We start from the raw sequence: 20,613 nt of genomic DNA, 5'->3' as shown, positions 1-20,613 counted from the left end.
CTTGACACAGTATATTCATTCCCCAGTATGTTACCATATATTTTTTTTTAATCTAGACAGAAAATCGTCTCTTTGTGAGAAGCAGTCTGTACTCCAGTTTTATTTCCTTATGCATGCAACAGACTTGGATCTATTTATTCAGAGTAAATTATTTTTTCTTACATTTGGCTCTCTCTAATAATGCGTTTTCAACCCTGATCAGAGACCTGTCATAAGAATCTAAATCCATTTCAAAGCTGTCATCTGTGCTGCCCCTCTTTTCTTAATTCTGCAATAAACAACAGTAATGGTTCCCCAATTGTCCTTATCTTTTAACTTTTTCAGCCTTTTCTCCATTTATTCTTTCTGCTTTGTTTTTGCATTTGCTGTAATTCAGATAGGACCATATCTGACATATTGGTGAGATTTATTTATACTCCTGTCAAATGGTTTAGATACTCAGTAACAATGATACAGGAAGGTAGAAAATATTTATTTTGGACTTTATTTATCTCTTGTTTGGACAGGTATTTTTAAAACAGCCACTGCATCTTTGTTGAGTGACATGTTTGGTAAATGTTCAAAAATAAATTAAGTAACACAAAGAAAAAAGTGAGACCTACACACAGAGAGGCCCAGAGAGATCCAACACAATCAAACATCATTAATCTTTTATATATTAATTTCCTCTGTTGATACAGCTTGTGGTCCAAGAATTCCCAATTATTCAGTAGTGTTATCTATACCATCCTTGTGAAAAATGTTCTTAAATCTTGAACTGACAACTGAATCTCTGCAAAGAAGATTATGGTATTTTTCATGATGATGTGCTGGCACATTTTCTATTGACATTTAATATCTGAATTACTTCTCTATAGAAGTTTGGTGGTCTCTTTGTTAAGTGCAAATAGAACAGAAATAAGCTACATTTAGCTGAATTGTCAGTTAAAAAAAGTCAAATGAAAGTATCTGTGGGACTGAAATAAGGTAAAATATGTCATACTTTTTCATGTTTATCTCCTTATCTGGGACCATCAAATACTGTTTTTTAGTTCAGAACCCTGGGATAAAAAATGCCTCTCTGTACTGTGTCATGGAAAATCATATTTTCTGTGCCTTAATTGCAGCAGTTGGTTTTGCTACTAGAATTTAAGTAAAACTGGCAAAATTAATATAATTACTCTAGATTTCAAATTTTGTGGTCCATTAATTTTAAATCAAACTAGTGACAAGCATTTTTAACCCTGTTTTTTCTCCTTGATCTTTCTTTGGCTCTGGACCTTGGAATCTCAGAAGTACAAAATTTAGAGTCATGGATTCATAGAATCATTAAGATTGGAAAAGACAAATTCACAGAATTGTTTGGGTTGGAAAAGGTCTCAAAGACCATCAAGTCCAGCTCTTACCCAGCACTTCCAAATTCAACACTAAACTCTGCCCCCAAGCACCACCATATCTACAGATCTTAAATACCTGCAGGGATGGTGATTTAACCACTTCCCTGGGTAGCCTGGTTTAGTGTTTGACAACCCATTTGGGGAGGAAATTTTCCCTCTTACCCAATCTGAACTTCCTCTGGTGCGATTTGAGACCATTTCTTGTCCTCCTGTCATTTGTAACTTGTGAGAACAGACCAAGCCCCCGCCTGGCTATACCTTCCTTTCAGGCAATTGCAGAGAGAAATAAGATCCCCAAGCCTCCTTTTTTCCAGACTAAACAACCTCAGCTCACTCAGCCACGCCTTGTCAGACTTGTTCTCCTGGCCCTTCACCACCTCCGTTGCCTTTCTCTCAACATGCTCAAGCTTCTCAGTGTCTTCCTTGAAGAGAGGGGCCCAAAAACTTACAGTTATTTCCATTTCTGAAGTATTAACTCATTTCTTAATCACAGAATCATTAGGGTTAGAAGGAACATCTGGAGCTTACCCAGTCCAAGCCTCCTGCCAGGGCAGGGTCACCCAACGCAGTTGACACAAAAAATGTCCAAGTGGATTTTGAATATCTCCAGAGAGGGAGACTTCAGAGCCTCCCTTGGCCACCTGTTCAGTGCTCTGCCATCCTCAACATAAAAAAAATTCTTCCTCATTTTGAAGTGGAACTTGTGTTTTAGCTTATGGCCATTGCTCCTTGTCCTGTCACTGGCTACCACCAAAAAGAGTCTGGCACCATCCTCTTGACACCTGCCTTTGAGATATTTAATATGTATTGACAAGAACACCTCTCAGACTTCTCTGGACTAAACGTGCCCAGTTCCCATGTTCTCACCTCCTAAGGAAGATGTTCCAGTCCCTTCATCATCTCTGTGACTTCTACTCGACCCTTTGTAGTTCTCTGTCTTTCATGATCTCTGGAGACCAGAATTCAGAACAGCACTCCAGAAGTGATCTCACTAGGGCTGAGTAGAGATCATCTCCTTCAACCTGCTGGCTACACACTTCCTGATGGAAGGAAGGGTGCTGGCTTTTCAGGAATGGTGTCCTCTAGGGATACAATTGACCATCTTGGCCACAGGGACACTTTGCTGGAGAATAGTCAACTTGGCATCCACCAAGATTCTCAGGTCATTCTCTGCAGAGGTGCTTCCCAGCAATTCAGCCCCCATCCTGTTACTGGTTCTTGGGGTTACACCTCCCCAGATGCAGAACCTTGTATTTGCCTTTGTTGAACTTAATTCTCTACACCCAATTCTCCAGCCTTTTGAGGTCATGAATGGCATGCCCAGCCTTCAGGTGTATCAGCCACTCCCCACAGTGTCATCAGCAAACTTGCTCAGGGTGCATTCCATCCCTTCATTCAGGTTGCTGATAAAGAGTTTGAATAAGATTGGATTCTCCTCAGCTGATCACAGTTCTCTGACCTCTGTTATTCAGCTGGTCCTTGATCCACCTTGTTGTCCATTCATCTAACCCACATCTCCTGAGCTTTATTTATGAGGATGTTATGGGAAACAGTGTCCAAAGCCTTGCTGAAGTGGAGGCAGACAACATCCACTGCTCTCCCCTCATTGACTTGTCCTGCCCTGCCATCATAGAAGGCTGTCAGATTGGTCAGCATGATTTCCCCTTGGGGAATTCTTTCTGACTGCCCCTGATGTCCTTCTTTTCTTTTATTTGCTTGGTGATGACCTCCAGAATGACCTGTTTCATCACCTTTTGAGGAGTGGAAGTTAGGCTGACTGGCCAGTGTTTCCTGGATCCTTTTTCTTCCCATTTTTGAATAGAGGAGTAACACTGAGTTTCCTCCAGTCATCATCCACCTCTCCTTTTCTCCATGACTTTTCAAAGAGTGTTTTAGCAACATCTGCCAGCTACTTCAGCACCTGTGGGTGCATCTCATCAGGACCCATGGATTTATGGATGTTATGTCTGCCCAGCCAATCTCTAGTGCAACCCCTTAGAACCAAGAAAATTCTTTCTTTTCTCCAGTCTCCCTTATCTGCAAGATCTGAGGGCTGGCCTCAGCAGTAAAGACTGAGGCAAAGAAGGCATTCAGTAATTCCACCTTCTTTTCCATAACCAGGAGACCAATCTGATTTATCAATGACCCACATTTTCCTTATTCTTCCTTTTGCTGATGATATACTTGTAGAAGTCCTTCTTGCTGTCCTTGATGGCCCTTACCAGACTCAATTCTAGCTGGGCCTTGACCTTCCTTGTTACATCCCTGCATATTCTGACAATGTTCCTATAGTTCTTCCACATGGTCTGTGCCCTTTTCCACATCCCATAAATTTCTTCCTTCCATTTGAGATTAACTAGAATCTCCCTGCTTATCCGTGCAGGTCTCCTGACCCCTTTGTTGCTCATTGGGAATACGCTGGTCTTGAGCTTGAAGGAGGGATGCTTGAATACTGACCAAGTCTCTTGGACCCCCATATTTTCCAAAACACTAAACCATGGAATTCCTCCAAGTAGTCTTTGAAGAGGTCGAAGTTCAGGACCTCTGAACTTAAGTAAGCAATAAATCCTGAACTTAAGCAGCAAGTCCTGCTTACTGCTTTGCTTCCTCATAGGACTCTGAATTCCAGCATCTCGTGATCACTGTTTTGGAAAACTCTCCTGCAGCCAATCTTGATAAATCTGGGAGCAGTACTGACTTTTCAGGAGCCAGCCCACAAAAAGACCTGCACAAACAGTGGTGTGGAGGAATATATCCCAAGAGAAGCAGAAAGGATGCCAGCTGCCCCTGGGAGGATGCTGGCCTCCTCTGTGTGGCAGTTGATTTCTGCCTGTTGAGAGATTGTGCTTTGTCCTTTAGATACTTGGCTGTCTCTTCTGGGTGCCCTTGGACCAGCTGGGAGACTGATGAGCCCATGGTAGACATACAGTGGCAGCTCAGGCTGTGTTATCCCCCCAGTTCTATAAAGTATGAAGAAGGGAAGGGGGAACCTTGTATCCTGTTGTCCTTTGGGCAGAAATAAGGTCCTCCTTTGTATTTTAAAAAAATAAGGCAGTAAAATAGTTGTGATACCAGCTTACTTTAGTGTCTAGAATAGGGACTCACCAGTGCAGAACCAAATGAAAAAGGTTTTATCTATCTGATCAGGAAATATGTGTTGGCATTAATTGTCATTAAAAAATAAATTTGTGTGCATCTTCTTGTGTTTTTGTTTTATAACCATAGATTGGTGAATTGTTGAGCACCACACACCCTGCCAACAAAGCCAGCCTAACTCTTTTCTGCCCTGAAGAAGGGGACTGGAAAAATTCCAACCTTGACAGACACAACCTTCAAGACTTCATTAACATTAAACTCAACTCAGCTTCCATATTGCCTGAGATGGAAGGACTCTCTGAATTCACAGAGTATCTGTCAGAATCAGTAGAAGTGCCATCGCCTTTTGACATTTTGGAGCCTCCAACCTCAGGAGGTTTCTTGAAGCTCTCCAAACCCTGCTGTTACATTTTCCCAGGGGGAAGAGGGGACTCGGCATTGTTCGCAGTGAATGGATTCAATATGCTTATCAATGGAGGATCTGAAAGAAAATCTTGTTTTTGGAAACTTATCCGGCACTTGGACAGGGTAGATTCCATTCTGCTCACTCACATTGGAGATGACAATCTGCCAGGAATCAACAGCATGCTTCAGCGAAAGATAGCTGAACTAGAAGAGGAACAGTCCCAAGGGTCTACTACCAACAGTGACTGGATGAAAAATCTGATCTCGCCTGATTTAGGAGTTGTGTTCCTTAATGTACCTGAGAACCTGAAGAACCTGGATCCTAATTTTAGAGTAAAAAGGAGTGTAGAAGAAGCTTGCTTTACTCTCCAGTATCTAAATAAGTTGTCTATGACACCAGAACCTCTTTTCAGAAATACAGGAAATACCATTGACCCTATCATTTTATTTCAGAAAATGGGAGTTGGCAAACTTGAGATGTATGTGCTTAATCCTGTCAAAAATAGCAAAGAGATGCAATATTTTATGCAGCAGTGGAGTGGTACTAACAAAGATAAAGCTGAATTCCTACTACCTAATGGCCAAGAGCTTGACATTCCCTTATCCTATTTCACCTCTGTCTCATCCCTGATTGTGTGGCATCCAGCTAATCCTGCAGAAAAAATAATCCGAGTTCTCTTTCCTGGAAACAGCACACAGTATAATATTCTAGAGGGACTAGAAAAACTCAAACACTTAGACTTCCTTAAACAACCAATGGTTACACAAAAAGACCTAACTGGGAACATTGCTAGTCCAGCTGTGAAACAAGCGAAATTGAAACAACGAACAGATAGCAAGGAGAGTCTGAAGCCTGCTGCAAAGACACCACCAAATAAGCCTGTCAGAAAGGAATCTAAAGAAGAAACACCAGAGTCTGTGAAGCCTAGTCCAGTACCAGAAAAGCCGCAGAAGCTGGAAAGTAAAGAAAAAGTTCCAGTTAAAAAAGAAAAACCAGCAAAAGTAGAGACCAAACCAATAGTGGTGGAAAAAGACATAGCAAGTAAGGAAGAACAACTAGTGAAATCTGAAATTCCTGAAAAACAAGGTACAGATGTAAAACCGAAAATGTCAAAGGAGAAGACAGTGAAAAAGGAAGTCAAAGCAAAGCCTGAAGAAAAGAAGGAGGACAAAGAAAAACCAAAGAAAGAGGTTTCTAAAAAAGAAGAGAAAACACCCATCAAAAAAGAGGAAAAACAAAAAAAAGAAGATACCAAGAAAGAAGTTAAGAAAGAGGTGAAAAAGGAGGACAAGAAGGAGGCTAAGAAAGAAATAAAGAAAGAAGCTTCAACAAAAGAAACTAAAAAAGAAGCTAAAAAAGAAGAGAAGAAGGAAATCAAGAAGGAAGACAAAGAAGCCAAAAAGGACATCAAAAAGGTTCCTAAAGAAACAAAGAAGACAGCTACTCCTTCAAATGAAGCCAAAAAGCCAGCAGCAAAGCCTAAACCACAAAAGAAGGAAGAACCTGCTAAAAAAGAAGCAATAGCTGCTGGAAAGCCAAAGGAAAAAGGAAAAGTTAAAAGTGTGAAGAAGGACCTCAAAGTCAGTGGAGCACAAGCTGCCCTTGCAGCAGTTGGAGCCACAACTGTAGCAGCTGCAGAAATTACAGCCGGTGGAAAGGAGCTTGAAGCAGAGAGATCCCTTATGTCTTCACCAGAGGATTTAACAAAGGATTTTGAGGAATTAAAAGCTGAAGAAGTGGAAACAATAAAAGAAACAAAATCTGAGGTTGCACTTATAAAGGATGATCTGAAACTCACTGGCACAGTACAAAAAGACGCTTTTGAAGTACAAAAAGAAAAATTGGATAATGAAGGACCTGCTGAGTCATCTGATGAAGGCATAACTACCACAGAGGCTGAGGGTGAGTGTGAACAGACACCTGAAGAATTGGAACCTGTGGAAAAACATAAGGTTGATGACAATGAAAAGTTTGAAGATGAGGGCACTGGCTTGGAAGAATCATCTGAAGCAGATTATGAAGAAAAGGCAGAGACAGAAGAAGCTGAAGAACGAGATGAAAATGAAGTAGAAAAAACACAACTGGATGCCACAAAACCATATGTGGAAGAATCAAGAAAAATTCCAGGTGCCTCAGAAAAAGTAATGACTCAAGTAGATACTAACATTAAAGATGAAAATTATATTGAAAAGGCAGATTATGAGGCGTCCGATGAACGAGCTGAAGAAGACCGGGAAGAAGCAATAGAAAAGGCAGAAACTGAAGAGACTGAAGAAGATGAGGAAGACAAAGCAGAAGACATCAGAGATGAAGAAGAAACTGAAAAAACAGAAGCCGAAGAAGATTACGTGATGGCTGTGGTAGACAAAGCTGCAGAATCTGGTGAAGCCGAGGATAAGTATGGCTTACTCATAATTACACCAACTAAGCGCTCCGAGTCTCAGTCTCCCGTGATTGAGCCAGCTTCTTCTATCCATGACGAGACTCTGCCTGGTGGTTCAGAAAGCGAAGCCACTGTTTCTGATGAAGAAAATAGAGAAGATCAACCTGAGGAGTTCACTGCTACTTCAGGTTACACACAGTCCACCATTGAAATATCTAGTGAACCAACTCCAATGGATGAAATGTCAACACCCCGAGATGTCATGAGTGATGAAACTAACAACGAGGAAAGTGAGTCGCCCTCTCAGGAATATGTGAACATTACCAAGTATGAGACATCACTGTACTCTCAGGAGTTCAGCAGAACTAAACTTTCTCCACTTCCAGATGCTTTTAATGGGATATCGGAAGGATCCAAAACAGAGGCCACAGAAGGAAAGGATTATAATGCCTCAGCTTCTACCATCTCACCACCCTCTTCATTAGAAGAAGACAAATTCTGCAAATCTGCATTCCAAGATGTATACCGACAAAGAGAAAGTGAAATCCAAGGCACTGACAAATTAGAAATCAGAGAACCCTATCAAGAAGATGGTGGAAAACATAGCTCAGCCAAGAGTCCAGCTGACAGTTTGTCCCCTCCATCACCTGTTGCCAAAACACCACTGAGTGAACGTAGTGTGAATTTTTCGCTCACTCCCAATGAGATCAAGGTTCCTTCTGAGTCTGTCCCCACTGCTAAATTGCCTGATGTACACCAAGAAGTTGCTGAAGAGCACTGCACAAGCCCAGAAGATAAAACATTAGAAGTAGCATCTCCGTCACAGTCTGCTGCTGGTAGTGCTGGCCACACACCTTATTATCAGTCTCCCACTGATGAAAAGTCCAGTCAGCTTCCCTCTGAAACCAGTGAAAAGTCAACAGAAGCTCCTGTTAGCGTTGAGTTCAGTGAAGTTAAAGATGAGTCTGAGAAATGCAGAATAAGCCCTATGGATGAGCCTGTGCCAGATTCAGAATCTCCTATTGAAAAGGTTCTCTCGCCTCTGCGGAGTCCTCCACTGATAGGTTCAGAGACCACTTACGATGCATTTTTGAGTGCTGATTTAAAGTCTCCCACCAGAGATTATAAAAGTCCTTCTGAGGGGAAACCTGAAAAGGAAAAATCACCTGTTCAGATGAGCCCAGCTTCTGAAGCAAGCTCTGTGGGCCTCTTCCAAGAAAAACAAGATGAAAAAAGCATGGAATTTATGGTAATTAAGGAAGGCTTCAGCCTGGAAAGGAAAATGGAGGATACAGAACCCAGCAGCTCCCAGTCTTCACTGGTCTTGGATGAGCGGAAGTTAGCAGGTGATCTCTCACCAACTCAAATAGATATGAGTCAGTTTGGTTCTTTAAAAGAAGATACCAAAATGTCAATTTCTGAAGGCACTGTCTCTGACAAGTCTGCAACCCCTGTTGATGAGGTTGTTGCAGAAGACACCTATTCCCATATAGAAGGAGTAGCTTCTGTCTCTACAGCATCTGTTGCCACTAGTTCATTTCCAGAACCAACTACTGATGATGTATCTCCTTCTTTGCATGCTGAGGTTGGTTCTCCCCACTCTACTGAAGTTGATGATTCCCTTTCAGTGTCAGTTGTTCAAACACCAACAACTTTCCAGGAAACAGAAATGTCTCCATCTAAAGAAGAGTGCCCAAGGCCTATGTCAATTTCTCCACCAGATTTCTCACCTAAAACTGCAAAATCAAGTACACCGGTGCTTGATCACAGATCTCCTGAGCAGTCAGCTATGTCAGTAGAATATGGTCAAGAGTCACCTGAGCAGTCTTTAGCAATGGATTTCAGTAGGCAGTCTCCAGAATATCCTGCTGTAGCCTCTAGTGTACACCATATATCTGAAAACGGACCAACAGAAGTAGATTATAGCCCTTCAGATATACAGGAGTCTCCTTTTGCACAGAAGACTTCACCTGTGGAACAGTCATCTTACTCTCAAGAGAAAGATATTTCAGAAATTATTTCAGTTTCTCAAATTGAAGCTTCATCCTCAACTTCATCAGCTCATACACCTTCCCAGGTAGCTTCACCACTGCCAGAGGAAACTTTTTCAGGTGGTGTTCCACCCAGAGAGATGTCACTGCATTCTTCTTTTACCTCAGAAAAGATGCAGAGCCTGGGGGAAAAGCTGTCACCAAAATCTGACCTGTCTCCACTATCTCCAAGGGAATCTACTGCCCTGTATTCTCCTGCAATCACAGGAGCAGTGTCAGCTAGTCACACACCTTTGTTGTTACAGCGTGTGTCTCCTATCAAAGCTTTTGGTTATCAGGAACCCCTATCAAAGCACAGTCCAGAACCTTTACTCAGCCCAGATAAAGAAGATTCAGAGAAAAGTAGCAGGTCACCAGAAGAACTTAGTTATTCATATGAGGCCAGAGAGAAAAGTACGAGGTCACCAGAGAGTATCAGCTATTCCTATGAGGCAGTCGGAAAATCTACTAGATCACCTCAAGCTATGGATTATTCCTATGAGATAACCAGGAACACTACTAGGTCACCTGAGGGTACAGACTATTCATATGAGATAATTGAAAAAAATATGAGGTCATCTGAGGTCACAGATTATTCTTATCAGATAACAGGGAAAACCACCAGATCACCAGAGGCCACAGATTATTCCTATGAGACAGCTGGGAAAACTACCGAATCACCTGAAGCCACAGATTATTCCTATGAGTTAGCTGGGAAAGCTACCAGATCACCTGATACTATGGATTATTCCTATGAAACAACAAGGAAAACCTCTAAGTCACCAGAAGCCGTTGGCTACTGCTATGAGACAATTGGGAGAGCCACCAGGTCATCAGAGGCCATGACTTACTCTTATGAGACAACTGGGAAAGCCTCCAGTTCACCTGAAGCCACAGATTACTCGTTTGAGACAACTGGGAGAGCTAGCACTGGGAGGTCACCTGAAGCTACCAGCTATTCCTATGAAGCAAGTGCACATTTTACTCCGATTAAATCCTTAGCAGAATCCCGTCAAGATGTTGACTTATGCCTTGTGTCCTCTTGTGAATATAAACATCCCAAAACAGAACTTTCACCTTCGTTTATCAACCCAAATCCCCTTGAGTGGTTTGCAAGTGAAGAACAGTCTAAAGATCAGGAGAAGCCACTAACTCAGTCTGGGGGAGCTCAGCCTCCTTCTGGGGGAAAGCAGCAAGGGCGGCAGTGTGATGAAACTCCTCCCACGTCTGTGAGCGAGTCTGCCCCATCTCAGACCGATTCGGATGTTCCCCCGGAGACTGAGGAATGTCCTTCCATCACTGCAGATGCCAACATTGACTCAGAAGATGAATCGGAAACCATTCCAACAGATAAGACAATTACATACAAACACATTGACCCACCACCTGTCCCAATGCAGGATCGCAGCCCTTCCCCAAGGCACCCTGATGTTACCATGGTTGATCCAGAGGCTCTGCCAGTTGAACAGAATTTAGGTAAGCCTTTGAAGAAGGACCTCAAAGAAAAGGCAAAGACAAAAAAGCAGGGCACCAAGACCAAGTCATCTTCTCCTGTTAAAAAAAGTGATGGTAAATCGAAACAAGTGGCTTCACCAAAGCCAGCTACAAAAGAATCTTTAGACAAAATTTCCAGAACAGCTTCTCCAAAAAAGAAGGAATCTGTGGAGAAGGCAACCAAAAATATCTCTAATCCAGAGGTAAAGTCTCGAGGGGAAGAGAAAGATAAGGACACCAAGAATGCAGCAAATACAACAACATCCAAGTCAGCAAAGACTGCAACCACAGGTAAAGACAAATAGTAATGCCCTGGTGTTATGATTTTCTTAGTTGTTGCAGTGTAGTTAGTTTGCTATTATATCAGCCTAAAGTGTGGTTTGTGGCATATCCTCAAAGAAAGTTCAGGTTTTAAGTACAAATCCAACATGTAAATGCCACATTTAAATGCATGAAAGTCACTACTTTCACTTCTATAATCTGAGAAAATTGATGTCTGTTTGCCCAGAGAGTACATAAAATAGAAAGAATTTAATACAATCTGTCTGAACAGTTAACCACCTAATAGCATTAGAAGTACCACTTTTGTAGGTGAAGTAAAATCAGTAGCAAGTTGAACCCTTTTATTCATTGTGAGAAATAAGTAGATACAATTCTCTTTAACATAAATTAATGCAATTTAATATTGTGCGAGGCAAAGTCACTATCTCTCTTTGGATACTCTTATTACTTTGCTGAATTGATTTTAAAAGCAGCATTTAAAAAAATTTACCATTAGTAAAAGCATTTTGAGTGAAGTAAGCATGTACATCACATAATCCAGTCTTATGCCATCACTGATAACTAAAAACACAGAAAGTTAATGTAATTTTGAATGTCTTTTATACATTCTAAGTAGCAAAAAATTGTGAATTAGATTACTGAAGGAGGTATTGCGCTAATAGGTTGTTTCCAGCAGACCTTGTTAGGCACTATTTGGGGGGTACTTTGATTTTTCTGCTGTGAGGACTGATGTTTGTTGAAAGCTTCTTTACAAGGAGCAGTTCTAGAATTCAGCACAACAAACCAGCAGTCAATTGTCCTTAGCTTCCCCATTTTTGGTAGTCCACTGTTCCTTTCTTACCCCATCATTTGCATCTCTGTTAGAAGATACATCTCAAAGCAGCAATGTAGTTATTCTTGCTGTGCATTTCTGCAGCACTTAAGTTCTATATTAAAGTCATTAGGCATACTTCTCAGGTATATGTTGAAATAATTTGTAATGACATAAAATTGCAAAAATATAGCAACAAGTATCATAATCGGTGTTGGTATGTACAAATTAAAATGATATCTGAGATTTCTTTTTTATCATCAAAGATGATAACATATTTTTTAACAAAACCAATAGCAAAACCTGTCTAAATCAGGAAATCTTATCACTTCATTTGGCATTTTGCCCTGTGGTGTGTGTCCGAACATGCTAGACAGCTGTAAGGGAGTTTTCTGGCCTTACACTATTTAACCCTAAATTGATCATATTGCTCAGATAATGGTTTACCAAGCTTAATCAACATGAGAAAGCTAATAAACCATAAACATTAATCATGTAGGTAAAATTACTGACTGAAGCCCGATTTTTAGTTTACACCATTATTTTAGAGCAAAAGATGCGATTTTTTGTGTAATAGTTTTAATTGTTTACATGTTGCACTTCATTTTGACTGAAGCCCTTAGAACAAGTACCATATATACTGTGTACAGCACCAAAGAAACGCTTCCCCTTACTTTTTGTGATAATTAGATATTTTGTGTATGCAAATAAGGGTACAGCAGGCAGACAAATACTTGACTCTATTCCCTGAATTGCTTTGCAACTTCCTCCTTCCAAGTTCCTCTTTGTGCTCATGTGTAGTAGCTTCCTGATGCATCTGTAAGGCAGCCTGAGTGCATCAATTGCTATTATGTCTTGCTATGTACCTCAGATTTCAGGACAGCTTCAAATTTCCATGGCCTCCTGTTTGATACAAGATTTTATGATCAGTCATACCCTAGACTTTCAAAAACCTGCACTTCTTCATCAGGAAAATAATAGCACCATTTACTGAATGGTAATTCAGTAATCACAGCCCTGCATAGTAATTGTTGGATAATAGTAGTATATTACTGGAAAAGGTTCAGCCAAATTTTTGTTATATGGTAGTGATTTTTTATTGTATTATATAGTTCCAGTTTTTCAGGGTTTTGCTCCCGTTACAATCATAATTGGGGTACAACAAAGCTGTAACTTGCCATTGTACGTAGGAGGGTAATTCCATAATTGGACACATCTCACCTCAGTGGTTATAACAGTAATTAATAAATGCATGCTTTTAACCACCCTGTGATATATTCTTTTGTTGTTTGGTTTCCAAAGGACCTGGGAATACTAAGGTGGCAAAATCTACAGCAGTGCCTCCAGGACCTCCAGTGTATTTGGATCTGGTGTACATTCCCAACCACAGCAACAGCAAGAATGTTGATGTTGAGTTTTTCAAGAGGGTGCGGTCATCCTACTATGTGGTGAGCGGGAATGATGCCGCGGCCGAGGAGCCAAGCAGGGCTGTTCTGGACTCCCTGCTGGAGGGCAAGGCGCAGTGGGAGAGTAACATGCAGGTAGGCTCTTCATTGCTATCTCAATCTGGAAATCTAACCTTTCTCAGCTATGAGAAACTAGAGCACCTCTGGCACAGATGGTGGCTGCCAGAGAATGGGGCCCTGTGTTGGTCTGAAAGACAGGTGTCTGCCAAGAAAGGCAGGAACCTCCTTTGGAATGGAGAATATGATGAGAGGAAGGAGGACCTGCACCCAACACCTTTTACCCAGAGCAAATCTCGTGGTATCTCTGTCCTTCCCAGACAAACTCCCAGGTAAAAATAGAGAGTAGCTAGCTGCACTCTTCCTCTGAGGTGTGGCAACTTCTTTTGCCTTTCTTAAGTACCCCATCATTATTATCTCCTACCAACATATCTGGGAGAAAATTCCTTGAGAGAATGAAACAAAAGGAAGAATCCTAAACCCCAGCAGGCACCCTGGCTGTGCACCAGTGATGTGTGAAGCAGAGCTGCACTGCTGTCCCTTCAGACCAGTTCCTGGTTTTTAAAACAGTTAAGAACTGGTTTATAGGGCCAGCTTGGCCATCTCATAATTTTACTACACCACATACATGATACATGATCTGAGTTTGGCATTGTTGCACCTTTAAGTAGGGAAGAAATGTTTCACACTTTTTAGAGAAATTGCATGCATTTGGAAACTTCATGTGCCTTTGCATTATGATGAATAAGTAAAAAAAATATTTGTCTGTAATCTGAAGAGTTATCAGTGCAGATTGCAACCTTATACTTCTCTTGAAAGATCATCTCAGCACTGTGAGAAACCAGCCTCACTCTTCAACAGTTTTAAAAGTTTAATAAGGGATAAAAGGGACAGTAAACAGCAATGGGCGTGTAGCTGTAGCTAGAGGCACACTGGCTAATCATAGCAAGTCTTCTTATGTACTTTTTCATTGCATTAGTCAAATACATATTCATACAGATTAAACATATTCAAACACTTCTTTAAACTTGTTTATATGTTCCAGGGATTCTTTAGCTTGGTTCAACTGCTGACCCATCTTTTTAGAGTACATGCAGTAATCATGGATGTGATTTTGAGAGTCGTGTCTCACTTCTGTGGTTTCAGCAGGCGATAGTGATAGTTGAAGGGTCAGTGGCAGTGGTCTTTACATCTTTACAAATGTTATCTGACCATGCAGACCGTTTTAGCTATTTCCACAAGTATTTTAAATCAACATCAGCTATTTCACAAATTCATCTGATTTTCTCACTTCTGTCAGTTAGTTATAAAAACAAAGACATCAGTTATTATTCCACAACTACAGTTACTTCTGCATAAGTTAACACATAACATCCACTTTAGTATTTTGTGAGAGCCTAAACTATAATTTACGTTTACCACACTAAAATATACAAGTTACACTGGGACCAAGACACTGCCCCAAAAAGCTGACAAATTATACTATATTAAATGCACATAAAAGTGATTACAAATTGTACTATATCAAAATTGTGGTGATGAAATATAATTTGCAAATGCCAATACATAATTGTGAAAGCCAAGAACTACATAGTTATTTATAATAGCACCTTACAAAACCAACATTTTATTTTTATAAACCTTATTTTCAGTCATTCTACCTTACCTACATGTTGATTTCTTTTTATCCATCCATTTATTCAAGTAATTATTGCATAAAAATTCACTCTTTCCGAAAGGGAAACATACTTGTTGGCTGGGGCTTCTTGAAAAGACATTTTACATATCAACTGTTTCTGTGGTCCATTAAATAGGACTTTTACTTCATGTTGCAGGTGACTTTAATCCCAACCCATGACTCAGAAGTGATGAGGGAATGGTATCAAGAGACCCATGAGAAGCAGCAGGATCTCAACATCATGGTTTTGGCAAGCAGCAGCACTGTTGTTATGCAAGATGAATCTTTTCCTGCATGCAAGATTGAGCTGTAAGAACAAGACCGTGCATCACAAGATTAAACTGCGTTTCCAGAAATTCTTCAGTGTGAAAACACCTTTCCTGAAAATTCAAGTCATCTATTTCAACTGCTGAACTATATACCTGCCAAATGCTATACTGTGTCACAGTGATGCAAGTCACTAATATTTTTCAGTCTTTGTTGGTTGCTAAGGGAAATAACAGTCTTCCCACAGTAGAGTACAAATTACTGCGAAAATACAGATCCAGTTGCATCTCCACTGAACATTTTGAAACCATGCACTAGCAACCCCAATTGACTTTTGCCAGGTAGAGGCATTTGCCCTCTAAAGAAATACAAAGAGACAAAGAGAGAGGGGTAGGAGGAGAAAGTAGTATATTATTAGGTCTGCATTAGTCTCGTGGCAATAGATGTATCGCTTACTAGAGTCTGCTTGTGTTCTCACATGAGAAGAAAGTCTTAAATTTTTATCAATTTGAGCTATCACTATGGGGATCCTTTTTTTAAAGAATTAAGTTAGCTCAAACATAAAAAGAAAGAGAACATGGCTAGGAAGGGATGTATGACCTAATCACTCATCAGCAGCTTTTCACTTTAATTTGAACTCTGCATACTGACACACCCTAACAATCATAGGCCAAATATGCATGTAGCCTGCACCCCATCCAGAAGTCTAAAACCTTTCTTACAACATGCAGAATTGTTAGTCTAAGGCATGCTTCCAGCGAAAGCCCACTCACTCCAGCCAGAAGTGACTAGTCCACATGCTTGAAAACACCCATGTCCACTGTCGATTAACTGAAGCAAAATACCAAAGCGGTCGGGAGTACATACAGTAGACAATTTGCCTTAGAAAGTGACTTGAATGTACAAAGAAACTTGATGCACTTATTTTTTAATGCTGAGACAGCAAATTTATAAAACATCTGTGTAGGATCATAGTTACACCAGTAAAGAAGCGTGAGTGTGCATGTGTGGTATTAGGAACTTATCTGACTGGTCAAATGGTTTGGTGCTATGAATTACATATATTAGTTATGTGAACACTTCACAGATGCACCTGGACAGCTCAACAAGGCAAGATGAGCTTTTTTTTGAAGGCTCCTTTCGTACTGTGGAAGCAAGATAGAAGTGGTGTCTAGTATCAGAGTTACAAAATTTAGTGAAACATTCAGAACAATGGAAAAGGTTACCTGTGAGCCTGTACAGTATTCAGCCTTCCTTTGTCCTACCTGATTTTATTTGTTTAATTTAAGAGTGAACATGGGAACAAATGTACAGAAGCCTTTCTTTTTAGTGCTGCATGAACGTTTAATACATGACTTGTAACAAACATTTTCATTTACAGGTAAATGCAAAGAAAAATTTTTCAGGTGAAGGCATTCTTTTTAGTAGTTTTGTAAGATAAATGAGTAGTGTTGTTTAAGATTCTAGTGAGAATTGATATTGAGGTAAAATTTATTGAAAACAGTCAACTGTCAATGCCTTTTTCAGGAGATGGGTATGGAAGGATACCCTCATAAAATTATTCTGTTGATGGTGACAGAAAATGGGATTTGAGAAGTTGATTGCCCAATACTTAAAAGGTTATAACTTACATTCTCAACCCTCACAAGATCTTGGAAAAGGATAGAACAAGCAATAAGCAAAAAGTACCTTCTCTTCCCTTTTCCTTCCCTTCCTTTTCCTTCTCTTCCCCTTTGCTTTCCTCTTTCCTCTGCTCTTTCCTTTCCTCCTCTCTTTCCTTTACTCCTCTCTCCTCCTCTCATATCCTCTTTTTTAACTCTTTCACTTCCTTTCCTCTTCCTCTTGTTGCCTCTTCCTTTACTATTCTTTTTTTCTTCCTTTCCTTCTTCATGCCTCCATTCTTTTCCTTCTCTATACTGATTGCAGAGGAACAGCACCACTGCTCTGTGATTTAAGACAGTTTGGATTTTTTAGTCTCAGAAATTTTACCCCAATTAAAAAAATCTTGTTGCATTGTAGAAGGTCTGCAAATCTGAATTTAAGAAGGTGTAAAGGCCTACAGCATGGAGTTATGTGCTGGTTGTATGAATCACCATTATGGCTGTTAAGTTTTACAATGTAGTGAACTATGACCTCATTTTATTTTCTCTACTTGTAATTTATTTTAATTTTACATTGTTAGGATATTTTTGTTTAATAGGTGTATGTTTGCACTCCTAATTTTTATGAGGGTTTTTTCATACTGGTTTAGGGTCTTGTAAATGTGGGCTTCTCATGCCCATTTAATGCTGTGAATTACTGTTTGTCAGTGGTTGGGGTTTTGATTTATTTCTAATGCCTTCTCTTTTTGTAGATTTCTCTAGCAATGCTGTTTTATTTATTGCTATACCTGTAAAGTAGTTAAGAATAACTCAGAGTGACTATGGCACAAAAGGCAGATGGAAATGTATTGTGAAAACAAGCATGTTTGCTGGGCTCATGTAATTCACTTTAAAATGCTTTTGTAATACATAGTCTACAAAGATATGGGATATCTTTGCAGACTATGTAGTATAATTTTGCAGGCATGTTCTGCAGAATTTTTGGCAGAATAGTTGTACTGTTTCTACAATTCTTTCTGATTTGTCTATTTTATTATATAGTTCAAAATTCAAACCTTTTGAGTGGGTGGGAACAGATTTTCTGATTTTCTGACAACACCTGACATGGTTTGTATCTCTGCTTTGGTAGAAAATTGTTTTAAGTACAGTGGTAGTTTTGTGACTAATCTCACTTATGCCACTCACTCCTGTGAATCAGGAGCAATTTCACTACTGTCAGGGAAGTTACAGTCATCTGATCCTATTGTAAATTAAATTGGAATCAAGCCTTAAATATGCCCAAGCAAATTTAGGATGGCTGAAACATTTGTTTTACTTCTGAAATAATAATTATAATTAGACACATGTACATTTGCTTTTTTTGCTGCTACAAGAATATTAAAACCATAGTCTGGCTATTCTGAGGTATTGTAATGCCTGTTCCATCCACTCCCTTCCAAATGGCAATGGTACCTAGATTCAACACTGCGATGAGCTCCTCCATTGGCTCCTCTTGCCCTTAATGACTTTCCTGCCTGTGGATCTAATCTACCTGTGCTAATCCTAGTGCTACACAACTAGTTTAGTGTAACAGTCATCAAAATGTACTGTGTACATGAACGATGAGTGCTGTTGATCAGCATAGATTTCTAGGAGCATGGTTTGTTATTGATTACTCTAATTGTAAAGATTCAATATCTGAGTGCAAAGAACACTCCATTTCAATGATGGTATTACCCATAACAGCATTCCCAGTCATGATCTTTATGCTATTAATATAATGCTTCATAATTCAATGAAGAATTAACTTTGGGGATCCCATCCCACTCTTGTACTTGGACAGGGCCTCTCTTGCATGCCTTTTCAAAGTCCTGTGGTGGGCCTGACTCATTGACCTCTATTTTCACCCCATCTTTCATAGAAATCACTTTTGATTTTTTTTTTTACTTATTTTACATAATGTGGTGAATGGAGATAACTGTGTATATGAATGTTGGGGTTTTTTTAATTGTCTATGATAGCTTATGCATTTAGGAGAGTTCTGGTACTCTTTTACTAAGATTTAATAAATTTGTTAATTGAATTTTCAATCCCTCCCAACACAAGCAAATGAGTTCCAAAGAGCACTTGCTGTGCATTTGGAACATTTCTGTCATGCGCTTCTCTTTGTTCATCTGTCGCCAGAGGTTCTTGCTCAGTAATGATGTTTATGAGAGAAATAGTAATTTTCTTGGTCTGGATTTACTAGAATATGAAAAAATATAATGTTTACCCTTGAAAGAAAAGCTTTCATCGTTTCACTTAATAATTGAACAAAACACTAAAATCAACTAGGGGTAAGCATTTCTTAGAATGCAATTATATTATTTACCTGGTTTAAAAATGTTTGCTATTTTAAATTTGAAAAAAAAGAAAAAAACTCTTGTTTGTTGTGACTTTACAAAAAAATTCTTTAAAAAGGAGTAACTAAATAAAACAATAGCATAAAATATAGAAAGAAAAAAATTTAAGAAGCAGCTTCTCTCTACTAGGCTAACTAAGTGCTCCAGAAGGCAGGAGCTACCTCTTCAAGACTGGGCTGTAATCTCAATGTAAAAGACAAAATCTGAAATATGCTTTCACGCATTTGCATGCAGCCATTATCTTCCAAACTATGGAAAGAAAGTCTTGTGGCTGGCTGAGAAGCACCTCACACACCTCCTCTCTCTTGTTCTGAATGGTGTTTGTGTCAGTCTGCAGCTGTGTATGGTATTATGTCTTATAATCCTGCATCACTTCTATTCTATCCAGTCATATCTAATGTAGAAAATTAGTTTCCAGTGAAAGTAATATGTAGTGCTTTTATGATATTTGTGTGCAATATCCCCTCTTCCATTGAGGATATTTGATGTAAAGGAATCAAACTCAGTTCCACAATAAAATACAAAAGTGCTAAAGTGGTGTTGACATGTTTCTTGTCTTTGTGTATGTATGTATTTTTAAGTTCTCTCTTTCTCTTAGTCATGATTACCTAGTCTATGGGGTTTCTTCTTTTTCTGAAGATCAGTGATTATTTGAATGCCAGATAAACCCCAATCTCTCTTTAGTAATTGGAAGATAAATGTGGAAGAATACTTTTATCTTGTGGTGTGAAACATTACCATGATGTACCATGACATGGCTTCTCTTTGTTGTTCTCATTCCTGTACTCCCCAGGAGAATGAGAAAGCACCTAATTTTCAGTAACTACACAGTCACAGATGATGCCAAATAAATTTACATCAAACTGAGTCCACCATGAGGTCTTTTCCAAAGTTGTTGCAGTTCAACAAGAGTGTGTAGCTTGTCTGCAGTACTCATGGTCCCTTCCTGACCATCACTGCCCATTCGTCTTGGTTGGAGGGGACAGAGTGGGGGGAAGCTGAGCCCTCAGTTCAGTTTTTTACTGTATAAATGTTCAGCTTCCTCTACTGCTGTTGAGGGAGGCTGTAACATCAGGCTTTCTACCTTTATAGTGGCTTGCTGCTGCAATGGCCTCTGTACTGAGATTGCAGTAGTCAATGGTGATGGCATGAAAGCAGGTAAAGCCTGGAGCAACAAAATGCAAGGAGTGCTCACCCCCAGGAGAAGCAGAGGTCCTGTGGGATTTCCTCCACCCTCAGACAGCAGTCCCTTTTTGCAGGCCCTTATTCATCTCCAGAGTCCAAGGGTTTCTTTCTAGCTTCTTATGACTGTAAGAAATGCTGTACTTTGCTTGAATTGGGCTGA

At 39.8% G+C, this 20,613-nt stretch overlaps 1 protein-coding gene across 1 annotated transcript in view; it reads left to right on the top strand.

The window, feature by feature from the left end:
* The window catches only part of MAP1B (microtubule associated protein 1B), a 71,949-nt gene extending 52,147 nt beyond the window's left edge, over positions 1–19,802 (top strand). Inside the window, exons 5-7 of the mRNA XM_063180615.1 lie at positions 4,602–11,076; positions 13,181–13,419; positions 15,177–19,802. Coding sequence (XP_063036685.1) covers positions 4,602–11,076; positions 13,181–13,419; positions 15,177–15,332 — 6,870 coding nt within the window. The 3' untranslated portion in view covers positions 15,333–19,802. The remainder of the gene's footprint in view (positions 1–4,601; positions 11,077–13,180; positions 13,420–15,176) is intronic.
* The last annotated feature ends 811 nt before the right edge of the window (positions 19,803–20,613 follow it).

Source organism: Melospiza melodia, chromosome Z (genome assembly GCF_035770615.1).
Source record: "Melospiza melodia melodia isolate bMelMel2 chromosome Z, bMelMel2.pri, whole genome shotgun sequence".
Lineage (NCBI taxonomy): Eukaryota > Metazoa > Chordata > Aves > Passeriformes > Passerellidae > Melospiza > Melospiza melodia.
The sequence above is the reverse complement of the archived record's forward strand: the minus strand, read 5'-3'. Positions and strand labels throughout refer to the sequence as shown.